The 13,125-nt window shown below is 33.1% G+C and overlaps 2 protein-coding genes across 3 annotated transcripts; both read left to right on the forward strand.

Moving 5' to 3' along the window:
• The first annotated feature begins 707 nt into the window (after positions 1-707).
• Positions 708-3,522, forward strand: LOC123905366 (rhomboid-like protein 11, chloroplastic). The gene is made up of 7 exons (XM_045954973.1): positions 708-1,198; positions 1,375-1,502; positions 1,856-1,941; positions 2,098-2,138; positions 2,232-2,398; positions 2,487-2,549; positions 3,101-3,522. Exons 1-7 carry the CDS (start codon positions 997-999, stop codon positions 3,257-3,259), a joined length of 846 nt encoding a protein of 281 aa, XP_045810929.1. The 5' UTR covers positions 708-996; the 3' UTR covers positions 3,260-3,522.
• A 5,530-nt stretch (positions 3,523-9,052) lies between these two features.
• On the forward strand, positions 9,053-13,053 carry LOC123905374 (PXMP2/4 family protein 2). 2 transcript variants are annotated; one of them, XM_045954979.1, is made up of 3 exons: positions 9,053-9,534; positions 11,740-11,843; positions 12,252-13,053. In XM_045954979.1, exons 1-3 carry the CDS (start codon positions 9,385-9,387, stop codon positions 12,637-12,639), a joined length of 642 nt encoding a protein of 213 aa, XP_045810935.1. In that variant the 5' UTR covers positions 9,053-9,384; the 3' UTR covers positions 12,640-13,053. The 2 variants fall into 2 exon arrangements, with proteins under 2 accessions (XP_045810935.1, XP_045810939.1); XM_045954983.1 differs by having other exon boundaries at positions 11,752-11,843.
• The last annotated feature ends 72 nt before the right edge of the window (positions 13,054-13,125 follow it).

Below are 13,125 nucleotides of genomic sequence, written 5' to 3' on the forward strand. Positions count from 1 at the left end.
ATCATTTCTTCTTTTCGTTATTAATAAATACTAGGCTTAAATATCACATTCATTCTTGTATTGTATGTTGGCGCTTTTTTGGTTTTAGTCCCTGTATCGTTTTTTTTTAAATGTCCCTGAATGTGCAAATCTTGTTGATTCTCGTCCATAACGACTGCGTTTATAGCTAATTGGTAAACACAGTCGTTATTTTTCATTACGCTTTTTTTTAAGGAAAAGCTTATCAAGTTATTTTACTTTTTTGAAATTTAAACAATTTTTTAAGACTATGAAAATCTAAATGGTAAAAAAAAAAGTTTATCCAATTGCTCCATAAATCCTTTATTAACATTTTTAGTAAAATAGTAAAATTTCATCAAAAAGTATTAATTATTAGTCATCATCTAAAAAAATAAATACTTTTTAGTCAAAACCAATCACATAATACTATTTTAAAGTTGGAATAATTACTTATTTTTAAAAAATAAAAAATACACAAAAACAAAGTATTAATGGACTAATCATTTAGAAAAAAATGATGTTCAGTGATGGAGATGAACAATTTTTTATCATATTTTACTAAACTTTAATTAAAACATTAAATATAGATGGTAAGTGGAGACTCCCTCGTCTGGGATGATCAAAAGATTAACACTAATGAGATAAGTATGACGGGGTGGTTTGATTACACCATCAAATATGCAATAATTTGAAACCGATTATGGAGAACGGTCGAAGCTTTGGAATTGGCCTATATCAAATGATATAAGTTTTAGTTACATTTAGAAGCAAAAGACACTCTCTGTTTGAAGACGCTAGGGATTATGAAAAAATATGAAAAATTCTAACCGGATTTAAAAGTAAACGAAATTGTACTATAATTTTTTTTTTTTTTTGAAAAATGCTGCTGTTAAATAGAAAATCTTGTCTTCCTCTAAAAAAATAAAATAAAATAAAAACGTTCTTTCTTCTTCTTCTACCTCACATTCGTCCATACATTCTCAGAAACGAAGAAAAATGACACAACTTGTAGCAGCTGCAACGTTCAAATTCAACTCATCTTACAAACCCATTCATCATCATCTTCACATCCCCTCCTTCTTCTCTCCACCTCCAACCTCCTTCAATATCAAACACCCTCCAAATCTTCGTCTTTCTCGCCATTTCCTCTTCACGCTTCCTTCCCCCTCTCTCACTTCATGCTATAACAACAAATCAGGTACCACTCTACCACTTAATTTTGCATTAATTTAAACTGTCACTAATTGTTTTCGTTCACGCTTCGTTGGGGCATTTTATCGAACACCTTACTTGCTTGTTGTGCAAGAATTAAAAAACTTCAAACTTGTTCTGTTGTTTATCTTATCTCATTGTTATTTTGGGTTGGTTGGTTAGATATGATATCACAGTTGGAAGTAGCGAAACCGGAGCCGAAGAAGAGGGAACCGGATAAACGTGTCAATGGGATTTTCTGGATCATTCTCCTTAACATTGGAATATTCGTCGCCGACCATTTTTTTCAGGTAGATTCTGACTTTTGCTTATATTTAGGACCGGAGGGAGTATAACGTGTCATCATATGGCTAGGTGTCATGTTTGTGTATGGCTAATGTTTGTGTCTGTATTAGTGCTTCTTAGTTTAGACCGTGCAAATAAACCTAAGTCTTCAAAACTCACTTTTGAACTTTAATTGTCTACATATATCAATTAATTTTAACCTTAGTTCTTTCAAAGTAAGTTCTATCCACATCAATATTTTCAAAATCAATACTTGAAAGTCTAAATCAAACAGACCCTAGTATGAACTCATCATATGTTTTTCGTCCTATTTCAGGAGTTCTTTATGATGAATGGTTTTCCGTCATTTCTTCTGTAGGTTGATGGCATCAAAGCATTGTATTTGTTTCACAGCAGGCCTGATTGGTTCCAGTTTCTCACAGCAACATTTTGTCATGCTAATTGGTGAGTCCACTCTTCTTTGATTTCAATTTTCTCTGGTTGTGTTTCTTATCTTTGTTTTTTTTAAGAATTTGCATTGCACAGGAACAAAATTTAAAGTTTTTTTTTTCTTTTCATTTTCTATTTTCAGTTTTATGACTAATACTTTAACTTGTGCAGGAAGCATCTTTCTAGCAACCTTTTCTTCTTATACATTTTTGGTAAGGCTGTGACAGAGTCACTGTTCTTTCTGGGATGTGACTTGTCATCAGATTGAAGCATGAACATTTGATATTTTGTTGCTTTCACAACAGGAAAGCTTGTTGAAGAAGAGGGAGGAAGCTTTGCTTTGTGGCTTTCATACATTCTTACTGGTGTTGGAGCAAACCTTGTTTCCTGGCTACTTTTACCAAGAAACACAGTCTCAGTTGGAGCTTCTGGTGCCGTTTTTGGGTTATTTACAATCAGCGTCCTTGTAAAGGTACCTGAAATTGTATTCTGAAATTTATTGTTCTTATGTTTCCGGTTGCTCTTCTAAGTTCTTACACTTTTGGTTGAACTTGATTTAGATGTCCTGGGATTGGAGGAAGATCCTTGAAGTGCTTATATTGGGTCAGTTTGTCGTAGAGAAGGTGAGCACAAGCAACAAATGTTCTTTTTCTTTTTGCAGGACTTTGCAAAAGTTACTAAAATGAAAATATCACAACCTTTCAGATTTGCATCTTTGAAAGATATACTGGAATTATGATCCTGTAAATTTCACCGGTGTACTTTGGCGACTAAAGTGTAATTATAATCATTTGTGGGTCATAATCATTGATTTGAAACTCAATGGTTGAGATTGCGATAAAATACAGGTGTATAACAAACTATGAAGTAGTTAGAACCCAAACTATTGGTTTTTCAATTAATGATCATAACTCTGCACATTAATTAACCTCTAAAATGCTCCCTTCACTTTATGGTGTGTCTAATATGTAACATTAACTTGTTTGTTTTTGTATGTGTCCAGTTTCATAATGTGTCATTCATGACCTGTGCTGTGTAAATGGCTGGCAATATATTATGATTTCTTTCCTTTTCTATACTGATCGTTTAATTTAATGATTTATTTGTTTGGAGAGATAAAAAAGCTCAACTTTTGGTCTTATTATAATTGATCTGTTGTTTGCGAGTGTAATAGGTCATGGAAGCAGCTCAAGCTTCAACATCATTACCAGGAACATTTCGTGGAGGCTCATTGCAAAATGTCAATCATATTGCACATCTTTCTGGTGCTCTTGTCGGCGTGCTCTTGGTTTGGCTCCTCAGCAAAGTTCCTTCTGATTCTCCAGACCGATAATCCACTTTGGAATTGTTAAATGCCCGCGATTATTTATAGATCAGAATCAGAATGGTGCTACTTATATAAATTCCATACCATGTGAATCTATATTTAACAACCAAATGTAATCATCTGAGATGAGGTTCCCTTGTGCAACTGCATATAAATGTAGATGTAATATTTGTGGAAATAACATTAATCATTGATCCCAACCAACACAGTGTGGTAAGGGTAGATAATCTGAAATGTAGAGCTTCCTTAATTTTACCTTCTTTACAATATCCGCTTACAACGACGGTAAAAGTTCTCTCGTTTGGTCTCAAACCTTTCCTCTGCATTTCTAAAACCATTGCTTCAGCCTAAGCAGAATCACACTATTATGATGAGCATACTATTGCCATAGTGTTTTAGTTCAATATCCACTAAAATAAGTTAAAGGGATAAATATGTTTCTCTGTAAATATTCAAGGTTTCGTTTTTAGTCCCCAAAAATTTGTCTTCCAATATTAGTCCCCTAAAATTTTTCTGTTTCTAAAAATGGTCTTTGCTGTTAAGTTGAGTTAACGGAAGTTGGCGTGGCACTATGACGTGGCACTAGGGGACCATTTTTGAAAATGAAAATTTTTTGTGGACTAAAAACAAAATTTTGAATATTTAGAGGGACCAGAAACATATTTATCCCAAATATTTATGATTAATTTACTTTTAATTTCAAGAATGTTGTAAAAACATAGAAATAATTTAAATAAAATATTTATGATAAGTTAATTTATCATAAGTTAATTTTAAAATACATTGCCAGTTAATTTTAAAGTACTTGACTATGAAAAATGAAAAAATTGAAAAAAGCAAAATAGTACATGAAATTGATGAGTGAAAATGATTTGAATAATCTTATATTCTTAAACTATAGGATAGTAGGACAACATGGTAATAAGAAATAAAAACATAATAGTAATCATAAAATAAAATGCCATGATTCCTAACAAAATCCACCCTTTTGAAAGGGAAATTTTTTTTTTTGTTCCTACCATATCCTTGCTATTCTTTTTGTTCGCATAACACAACTGTAAAAACTAATTTTTCGATAGTATCAATTGACAAAGTTCCCATTTTATAATTGGATAAATATGTTTTTGGTTCCGCTAATTATATCAACTTTCACTTTTCATCCTTCTAAAAATTTTCATCGAATAATAGTCCCCTACATTTTTTTGGTCCCCAAATTTGATCACCACTCGCTAACAAACGTTGACATGTGGGCAATTTTAATGATGGGGAGTTTATTGGCACACGTGGCAAGGTTGTGTGATATTATTTTAAATTAAATAAAAACCTAAGAAATGATTTTATTAGTGGGCTTAATTGCGCATTTTTTAACATTTGATCTATTAGGGTGCGTTTGATCTGTTAAACAATAAGGACTGAACATGACAATTTCAGTTGTACTGTGTTTGATTTTAAAACTATTTTTGAGACTAGATAAACTAGAAGTCAATATACTGGACAAAAACTAAAATCTTGTACCCCACCGAACCTGAGAACAACACTTTGTCCACGTAACAACGTACATGTCAAAATTTGTTAAATATCTTAAACTTTATCTAGTATTTTGGTTTCCCACTAGTTTAGATGATGTGTTGCCTCATTAATGACGTGACCTTGACTTAGCATTAAACTATATGTTTAGATTGATGAAATGAGATGGAATGAAATAGAAGGGGATTAAATAAAATAATGTTTTATTGTTTGAATTTGAAAAATAATATACCACCACTTATCGTCAATTTTGTTCCTCTCCTTTTTAAAATATGCAAACAATGGAATGAAAGATTTATTTCATTCCACTTCATTTCGCTCCGCTCCATTTCATTATATTCCATAAATCTAAATAGAGGCCTTAGTGATTTGAAAAATAATAATTTCCATGTCATTATTTTTTATTTAGTTAGGTAACCTAGTGACTACAAATTACACCCTTAAAGTGGATAAGTGAATAAATTTGATGTCCCTACCAACTGAGTTAAACTCACGAGAACTTCATATCATTATTATACTCCTTCCGTCCCAAAACTTTAATCTTTTTGGAGTTTTGCACGGAGATTAAGAAATGATAAAAAAACAATAAGTTAAGTAATTTTTACCCTTACTTTATTAAGAAAAAGAAAATATATTTAATTAATGTTTTAGCTTTAGTAAGGGTGCAAATAGTAAAATATCACTTATTGTGCATTTGTTTCTTAAAATGACTAAAGATTTGGGACAAAACTAAAAAAACAAAAGGACCAAAGATTTGGGACGGAGGGAGTAGCAATTAACCTTTTTTTTTTAAACTAAAATAAAAAATATTCATTCATTCAACTTCGTAAAGTGCATCAAATTCAGTCGCTAAAAATAAAAATGAAGAAAAAAAACCTTTACTTTTTTGTGTTGTATTGGAAATAAGCATTGCAACGGGACAGGGCGGATTGTACACCCGCACCTGTCCTCACCTCCCTATATTTTATTATCTTAAAAAGAATGAGTAGGTAATAATGTTATTATATATAAGGACAATATGGTAATTTTAAGAATGACGAGACGGGCGTGGGTGGATGCGAGTGTAAGCACACCATGTCCCCGCACCCACATTTAAAATTCGGATTTTCCCCATACTCGTCTCCGCACCTAGTTAGATCGTGTGCATTTTGTTGTTAAGTGATTTTGGGATTTGATTGAATATTTAAATTTTTTTATGGATTTTGATTTTAATCCCATATTGGGAGTATTATAGTACAAAATAGGATTCAGAGGGTTTGAGAGTGGAATTTCTTGAAAAAAAATTATGGGTTCTTTGATGGTGGGTGTAATGATAGTGGTGGATGTTAATCATGATGAATTAGTCTTTGATTAAACCGAGTAAATGGAACAAACACAGGCTATATAAAACAAACACAAAGAGTAAATGATTTTAGTACATAATTAATTTATTACAAATTCAAAATAAAGACAACTAATGTTATAATAAAGTTCACACAAATTCAAGTTTCCGGCAAGTCATAAGAAAGTCTTTACAAACTGGAAAATAAAGATAATAGGTGTCATAATAAACTCATTACAAATTGCAAAATAAAGGTCACAAAAGTCATTAAAAAGTCGATACAATTTCAAATTAAATGCAATAGTTGTCATAAGTGTGGTAATAGAGCCCAACAATGTTGTGGTAACCCTATGTTGTCTCACCTTATTTTCAATATCAAGTAGATTGAGTATACATGGGTTTATACTTTATACTTTCCCAAACCTCTATTTTCCCACCAATATAATCAAGTTTCCGGTACAAAACTTCCTCCATGATGAAGTATCAAAGTGATGAATTTGTCCATCCTATAAAGTTCATAAAAATCAACAACACAATAATGTGAATATGAAGAACGTAACAATACACAAAATCTCTAATACATTTGTATTATTTTGGTGTGGACGGACCACGATAAAATCTCTAATTGGATAGAAATTGTATGATAGATGATGGTCTATTCACTCAAAAACAAGTAACTATACGCAAGAAGGAAGAAAAGGTCGATAATTGTGGCGAAATTAATCTTCAATTTTATCGAATGAGAAGAACTCTAGAGCAGGAAGCACGTTAAAGGAATGTGTGAATACAAATTTAGGGATTGTGGCGACTAGGATTTTGTCGTGGGGAAGAAAAGAGGTGGTGTATGTTCTTGTGGAGTTAGGGTTACTTATATAAAATCGGATCGAAATTAAGTACAGTCACGTGGTTGTGATTGCATGTAGTCACATGCTTCTTTATTGTCTGATTAAGATCGTCGAACATAAATTTCAAGCTTGATATTTTAAATTAATAAATATAAAAATTGATTTAAATCTAGACCATCAAATCTTGATTAGACTACCAAATTGTGTGTGATGCACCTAATCTTATAGAATCACAAGAGTGGAATGATAAATACAAAATGACTTGTTCTTTTCTCACCTCCTTACCTTCTCGCTTGCCTTCTAGATTTCTAAAAATGCTCCGCTCGCATTCTAGGATCCAGACATTGTAGAAACACAAAATTTGAAAAAAACATATGGTTCAAGACCATTTCTATAAGGTTTCACATTCTAAAATGCGAACGTTGTCTACAGTCAGTTTTTAGGGGTGGTCACAATCAAATGGTCTTGAACATTGGCCAATGCCCAATTCTAATAGGCCATCAAAGAGGTTGTGACATATTTTTGACCAATCGTATACTTCGCCCGCCAAAGTCTATAAATATAAACCTCAAATTCAACTTTTATCATTCATCCTCCTCTCCTTTATTCTCTCAATTTTTGTCTCATTGTGTTTGGTTATTTTCGACATTTTGTTTATAAATGACTGCGTAGTCTGTCAACGATTAGTCATAATGTTTTCATCGATATTCGTTGATGATATGATTGAAAGTGGTATACTGATCAACGAGAGAATTTTTGAGGCTATAAAAGAAGTTCAATGACATGCGAAACCAAACCTGTTCAGTTCTTGTACATGCACAATTCGCACCGTAAGTAGCAAACACCCCAGTTTATTGTCTAAGTAGTGAGCTATGACAGTACACAAATGTGTGATATTCAACGCACCACATAGTTTGTATGGTCTAAAATGCACATAAACTTGTATAATAAATAAATATGCGGGGTTCATTTTCCTTTCACAACTCGGAAAAATAGACATTTTTCTATTCCAAAAGAAAATTCACCTAGTTGTAGTCTACTACAACAACTGAAATCGATTTTCTTTTAGGATCTACATCAATGTCATAGCCAATCAAAATTGACCACATATCAACATAGTTTGATTGTAGGAGGATTTTTTTTACTACCGATAAGTTTGCTGGTTAAAATGCGAACTCAGTTCACAGTGTAGATTAGGGGTGATCGTATCCGAACCAATCCAAAAGTAAAACCGCAAATCGAACCAAACCAAACCGAAAACCGCAAAAACCGCATTTGGTTTGGATGTATTTGGATGGCTTTCTTACTGAACCGCAAACCGCAAAACCGCAAACCGCAAAAACCGCAAAAACCGCGGATAACCGCAAAAACCGCATTAAGTTACTATTATATATTTATATTCCAATATCGTAAAAGAAAATATATTTATATTCCAATATACATGCCCAATTACCAAGTCAGTCGACCAAATTAATCGAACTTCAAGTTGTTTTTATTTTTTGTACTGAAATTTTATTTTGGTGTTGTAATGTTATTTTAAATAAACAAATTTTATCGGTACCGTGATGTTATTTTGAAAATTCAATTTTTTTATATATTTAAAATTGTAAGTTACTATAATGTTATTTTGGATAAATAATTTTTGTTGGTACTACAATGTTATTTTGGAACTTCAATTTTTTATTTTTTTTTATGCTTAAAATTGTTCGGTACAATCGTTATGTTTTAAACCGCACCAACCGAACCGATCCAAACCGCATTGGTTTGGTTTGGTTTGGTTTGGATGACTTTTTAAAAATCAACCGAACCAAACCGAACCGCATGCATTTTTATCTCGCGGTTAGGATGACTTTTATGCTCAAAACCGAACCAAACCGCACCGCGATCACCCCTAGTGTAGATAACAAAGAATATTTTTTTTTAGATTTTATTATTTTATACACTAGCTACCTAAGCTTCAAGGGGGTAAAATTGGAAGCTTAGCAGCGCGAAAAGAAAAATACCAAAACAAATAAAAACCCGAGCCCAAAGAGAACACTTGATTGAAATTACAAGTTTACCCCTCACCAATATATGAATTTCCCATAATACCACTTACAATGGAAGAAATTTCAACCTGAACTTCCCAAATTCTCATTCTTCATCTTCACCTTTCTGACCCAAATTTCATTCCTTTCTTCTTCTCTCAATGTCTTTGATCGAACGAAATCAAACGAATTCCTCAAAAACAAGTTCAAATAGAATCACAAATCCATAGACAAAAAAACCTAAGTCCCATTCCTCATAAAGAAAATTTCAATCTTTTTGTTCCTTGTGCGGCGAATTTATGCACGTTTGAGTAAATCAAGAAAAAGGGGTGTTGTGATTTTCCATGATCAAGAACAAAAATACCCAATTTCATATTTCGTTTGAATCACTTGTTTTGAATATTTTTGATTATGTTGAAGTTGTGGAGATGGTACCAAAATTGTTTGGCTGTTCATCCTGTAAAGACGCAGGTTATTAGCTCTGGATTCATTTGGGGTGCTGGTGATGTTGCTGCTCAGTGTGTTACTCACTATACTGCCAAGAATCATACTAAAATTGAGGTAGATAGATAGATACCCTTTGGAAAAAGATTTTGTTTTTGGATGGTGGGTGTGTTTGTTTTTTGCATGTGATTGTTGAATAGTTAATGGTTTTGTTTTGGTTTTGTTGTTGAATTGAAATGATAACTTGCATTTTGTGTTGTTGTGGGGTGAGTGGGGTGGGTGGGTTAAAGGGTTTGAGATCATAGTGTGAATCCTTGGAAAATGTGGGTGTTTTCTTGTTACCTTTACAATGTGGTCAATGTTTGCAAGTGTCATTTTTGTTGTTGTAGCGGAATTTAGAGAATGGGGTTTTGTAGGTCATAGAGAGTGACTAAACTATATAAAGTTTAATGAGATATTGATGGAGGGGTTATTTAATGAGATATCTTGTTTTGGTTGAGGAGAGGGGAGGGAATATTCATGTGATTTTGGTGAAAGGTTATTTTAGTCAATAAAATGTTATTTTGGTATTCCGTTAGGGTATCGTTTCAAAGAATATAGAGAACAGAAGGGAATGAGTGATCATGGAATGAAAAGAAAAGAAAAAATGCACCAAAGATCTGTATTTTTTTGGTCCTTTAATGAAGGAAGGATAGTCATAGTCCTACCAAAAGTGGTGCCTTCCTCCTTGAACTCCCCAACTCCAAAATTTGAAAGGACACAAGTTTGGGGTTGTAGATATCAAGGAGAGGTGGAATTTTTATATTGTTGTTTTATTCCTTTGAAAGATATCCTAATATACTTATTTGATGTCGTCTTTCAAATAATTGCCATTTTGTTGAAAGTTGTTAAACACCCTTCTTTTGCACTTGAATGATAGAAAGAAAATAACAGTAGGGAAAAGGTAAATTGTGGCTGTCGGTTTAATTGTGTTGTGATTACAGAAGTTGCAGAAAATTGTGAGCAAATGCTTCTGATACAGCTGTAATTGCAGCTGCAGTGCAGTTTTGGAAACATATCCTTAGTTTTGTACTTGAACCATAGGCAGAGGGGTATGGAAAAGGAAACCATGTCAATGCAATCGCAAAGCAGTGTTATCTGTATCTTACGATTAGTGTGATTTGGATCTCGAATTGAAACGAAATCAAACACAGTTGATACTTATCGTACTGCGGATTTCTTGTACTTGAATCCTAATTCACTCTGCTGAATTTCGAATCAGTAGTCCCGTTGAATTGTATGTTATGAATTCCACAGTGGATGCAACACAGAAACGGGTTGAGTTGCGAAACCCGGTTTCTAAAAGGCCTGCTTGGGTTGTTTCTAATTTTGCCTTTTCTTTCTTAAATGGTACATAATCAGCCAAAAATCAAACCTTCTGAATAAACCCAAGTCAGATGCACAAACAAACAACCCTTGCACAATATGTTTTTAGTTTGCAAGCCTCTTAAATACGTTTTTTTTAATTCGTTATTCCTATATAGTTCTTCCTGCCCTCTCTTCTCCACTGTTTGTCAATGATTGTTGGTACCCTTTATCTTGTTTGAAGACAATGCTCTCTCTTTCGTCTCCACATGCCATGCTCTCTCTTTCTACTTGCTTCTCTATTGTTTTATTGTTGCTCTTTATTTGATTTATGACTTGAATATTGAATAGTTTTGAAGTGCATATACGACATATTAGCTTTTTATTATTTGCTTATGTCTTTTGTTTTGTCTTATAAATAAATGTTGCATTTTTGTTGATCATCTATCTCACAATTCATGATAAGATTCAATTCACAATCCGGAAAATAGGTTTTCCTATTCACAGTTGGAATCACGATTTGATAACCAAAATTGCAGCTGCACTGTGATATCAAAATTGTAGAAAATTGAAGGATAATGCCAGCCAATATGGCCACAATTGTTCTTTAAAACACTCAATTCTCTTTAAAATATTTGGTTTTGTGAAACTGTATAGAAATATTTGATTTATCGGTGACTATACTCCAGAGAAATTTTACTTTTTCATTCCTTCAAATATAGTGAGACACGGAAATTAAATTTCACTGTTTTTTCTGGCTTTGGTGAAGCTGCAAAGCACATGCTTTAAGTGGATGATATATTGTCAACAATTTAATGGAACTGAATCAACTGATTATATTTATTTAAAATAAATTCCCAAATTGTGGATTAACATGTTGTATCTTTGCTCTTTATAGCAACTTTTTTAGCTTGCATATGTATATGATAATGCGACAGTTTACTCTTTGTAATTCTTATTTCTCTTGTTTAATAACAGTCTCACTCACAGGATGACAATAAAGAATTCAAGATCAACTGGAAACGTGTGTCTACAACCAGCTTGTTTGGATTAGCATTTGTTGGCCCTGTTGGCCACTACTGGTAAAAAGCATCGCCTTTTTCTATATTATATTGGCTGGTTATTCATTGGTGCTGTCATTGGCTGGTTATCCCATAATAACAAACTCAAATTAAATCAATAATAATTACGAGTTTGTTTATTAGAAATTTTTTATAGCACCGACACTTCAGATTGAAAGTGTGTCTATTGTCCAACACGTGTGGGTGTTTGACATCAATACACATGGTTATATTCCATCACTTCTATTTTCTCAAATCATTGTTGGTGTCTACGTGCTAGTCTTGTGTCTAGTGTCCGTGAGACTTTTTATATGCGAGAGTGTTTGTTTTTCTCCGTTTGGAGGAGAGAGATGTTAGCAAGTGCTATTTATACTGTAAAACAAATCAGCTTACCAATTATCCTTGTTTAAATTATGTTAATCATTACAGGTATGAAGGTTTGGACAAATTTATAAGATATAGACTCTTGCTTAAACCCAATTCCTTCCGCTTTGTTGCTGCCAAGGTTGGCGCCGATGGATTTCTCTTTGGACCATTGGATTTACTCGTGTTTTTTACTTACATGGGTTTTTCTACCGGAAAGAGTCTTCCTCAAATAAAAGAAGACGTGAAGAGAGACTTTCTCCCGGCGTTTATTTTAGAAGGAGGCATATGGCCAGTTGTTCAGGTTGCGAATTTTCGGTATGTACCTGTAAGGTACCAGCTACTTTATGTGAACTTCTTCTGCTTGTTGGATAGCTGTTTCTTGTCTTGGGTTGAGCAACAACAGGACGCTCCGTGGAAAGAATGGGTGAAGTCATTTCTACCTCTCAAGTAACCAAGTATTCAAGTTTGATAAGTGCTTTCAAATCTCTCTCAATCGAACCTTTCTCGTGAAGTTCATTTCTGAAAACAAGTGATTAGATTAGATTGCGTATAATCAAGTGACTAGATTGTATGACTTTCGGAATTTTAATTCTGAAAGTGATGGAATTGCTTTCGCACATGATATGACTAATGATTTCATCTTAAATACAAGTTGATACCTTTTCCATTGAATAAATCAAAGTCACATTTGTTCATTATTTCCTAGTATTTTAGTCTTTATGTCAATCTAGTTTTACCAAATATCTTTTGCAGGATTTGTAATGTTTTTTTCAAATCATTTTTGGCTTATAGAATTTTTTTTGATAAGGTCTTTGTATGTAAGACATAAATTATTAGGTGCTTAATTTTGGTTCCTTATCGCTCACTTCTGGCCCTAGAATAATGCATTTGCTTTCTTCATTTCTGTTTGGGAGCTCTACTGCTTTTTTTGGGCGAG

The sequence above is a fragment of the Trifolium pratense genome, linkage group LG1, assembly GCF_020283565.1.
Source record: "Trifolium pratense cultivar HEN17-A07 linkage group LG1, ARS_RC_1.1, whole genome shotgun sequence".
Taxonomy (NCBI): Eukaryota; Viridiplantae; Streptophyta; class Magnoliopsida; order Fabales; family Fabaceae; genus Trifolium; species Trifolium pratense.

Bases quoted from the DNA above. Each gene is read 5' to 3' on its own strand.
- LOC123905374 (XM_045954979.1), top strand. From the start codon at position 9,385: ATGTTGAAGTTGTGGAGATGGTACCAAAATTGTTTGGCTGTTCATCCT. The intron at 9,535-11,739 runs GTAGATAGATAG...GTTTAATAACAG, and splicing joins AGAATCATACTAAAATTGAG to TCTCACTCACAGGATGACAA. The intron at 11,844-12,251 runs GTAAAAAGCATC...TAATCATTACAG, and splicing joins GGCCCTGTTGGCCACTACTG to GTATGAAGGTTTGGACAAAT.
- LOC123905366 (XM_045954973.1), top strand. From the start codon at position 997: ATGACACAACTTGTAGCAGCTGCAACGTTCAAATTCAACTCATCTTAC. The intron at 1,199-1,374 runs GTACCACTCTAC...TTGGTTGGTTAG, and splicing joins ATGCTATAACAACAAATCAG to ATATGATATCACAGTTGGAA. The intron at 1,942-2,097 runs GTGAGTCCACTC...TAACTTGTGCAG, and splicing joins ACATTTTGTCATGCTAATTG to GAAGCATCTTTCTAGCAACC.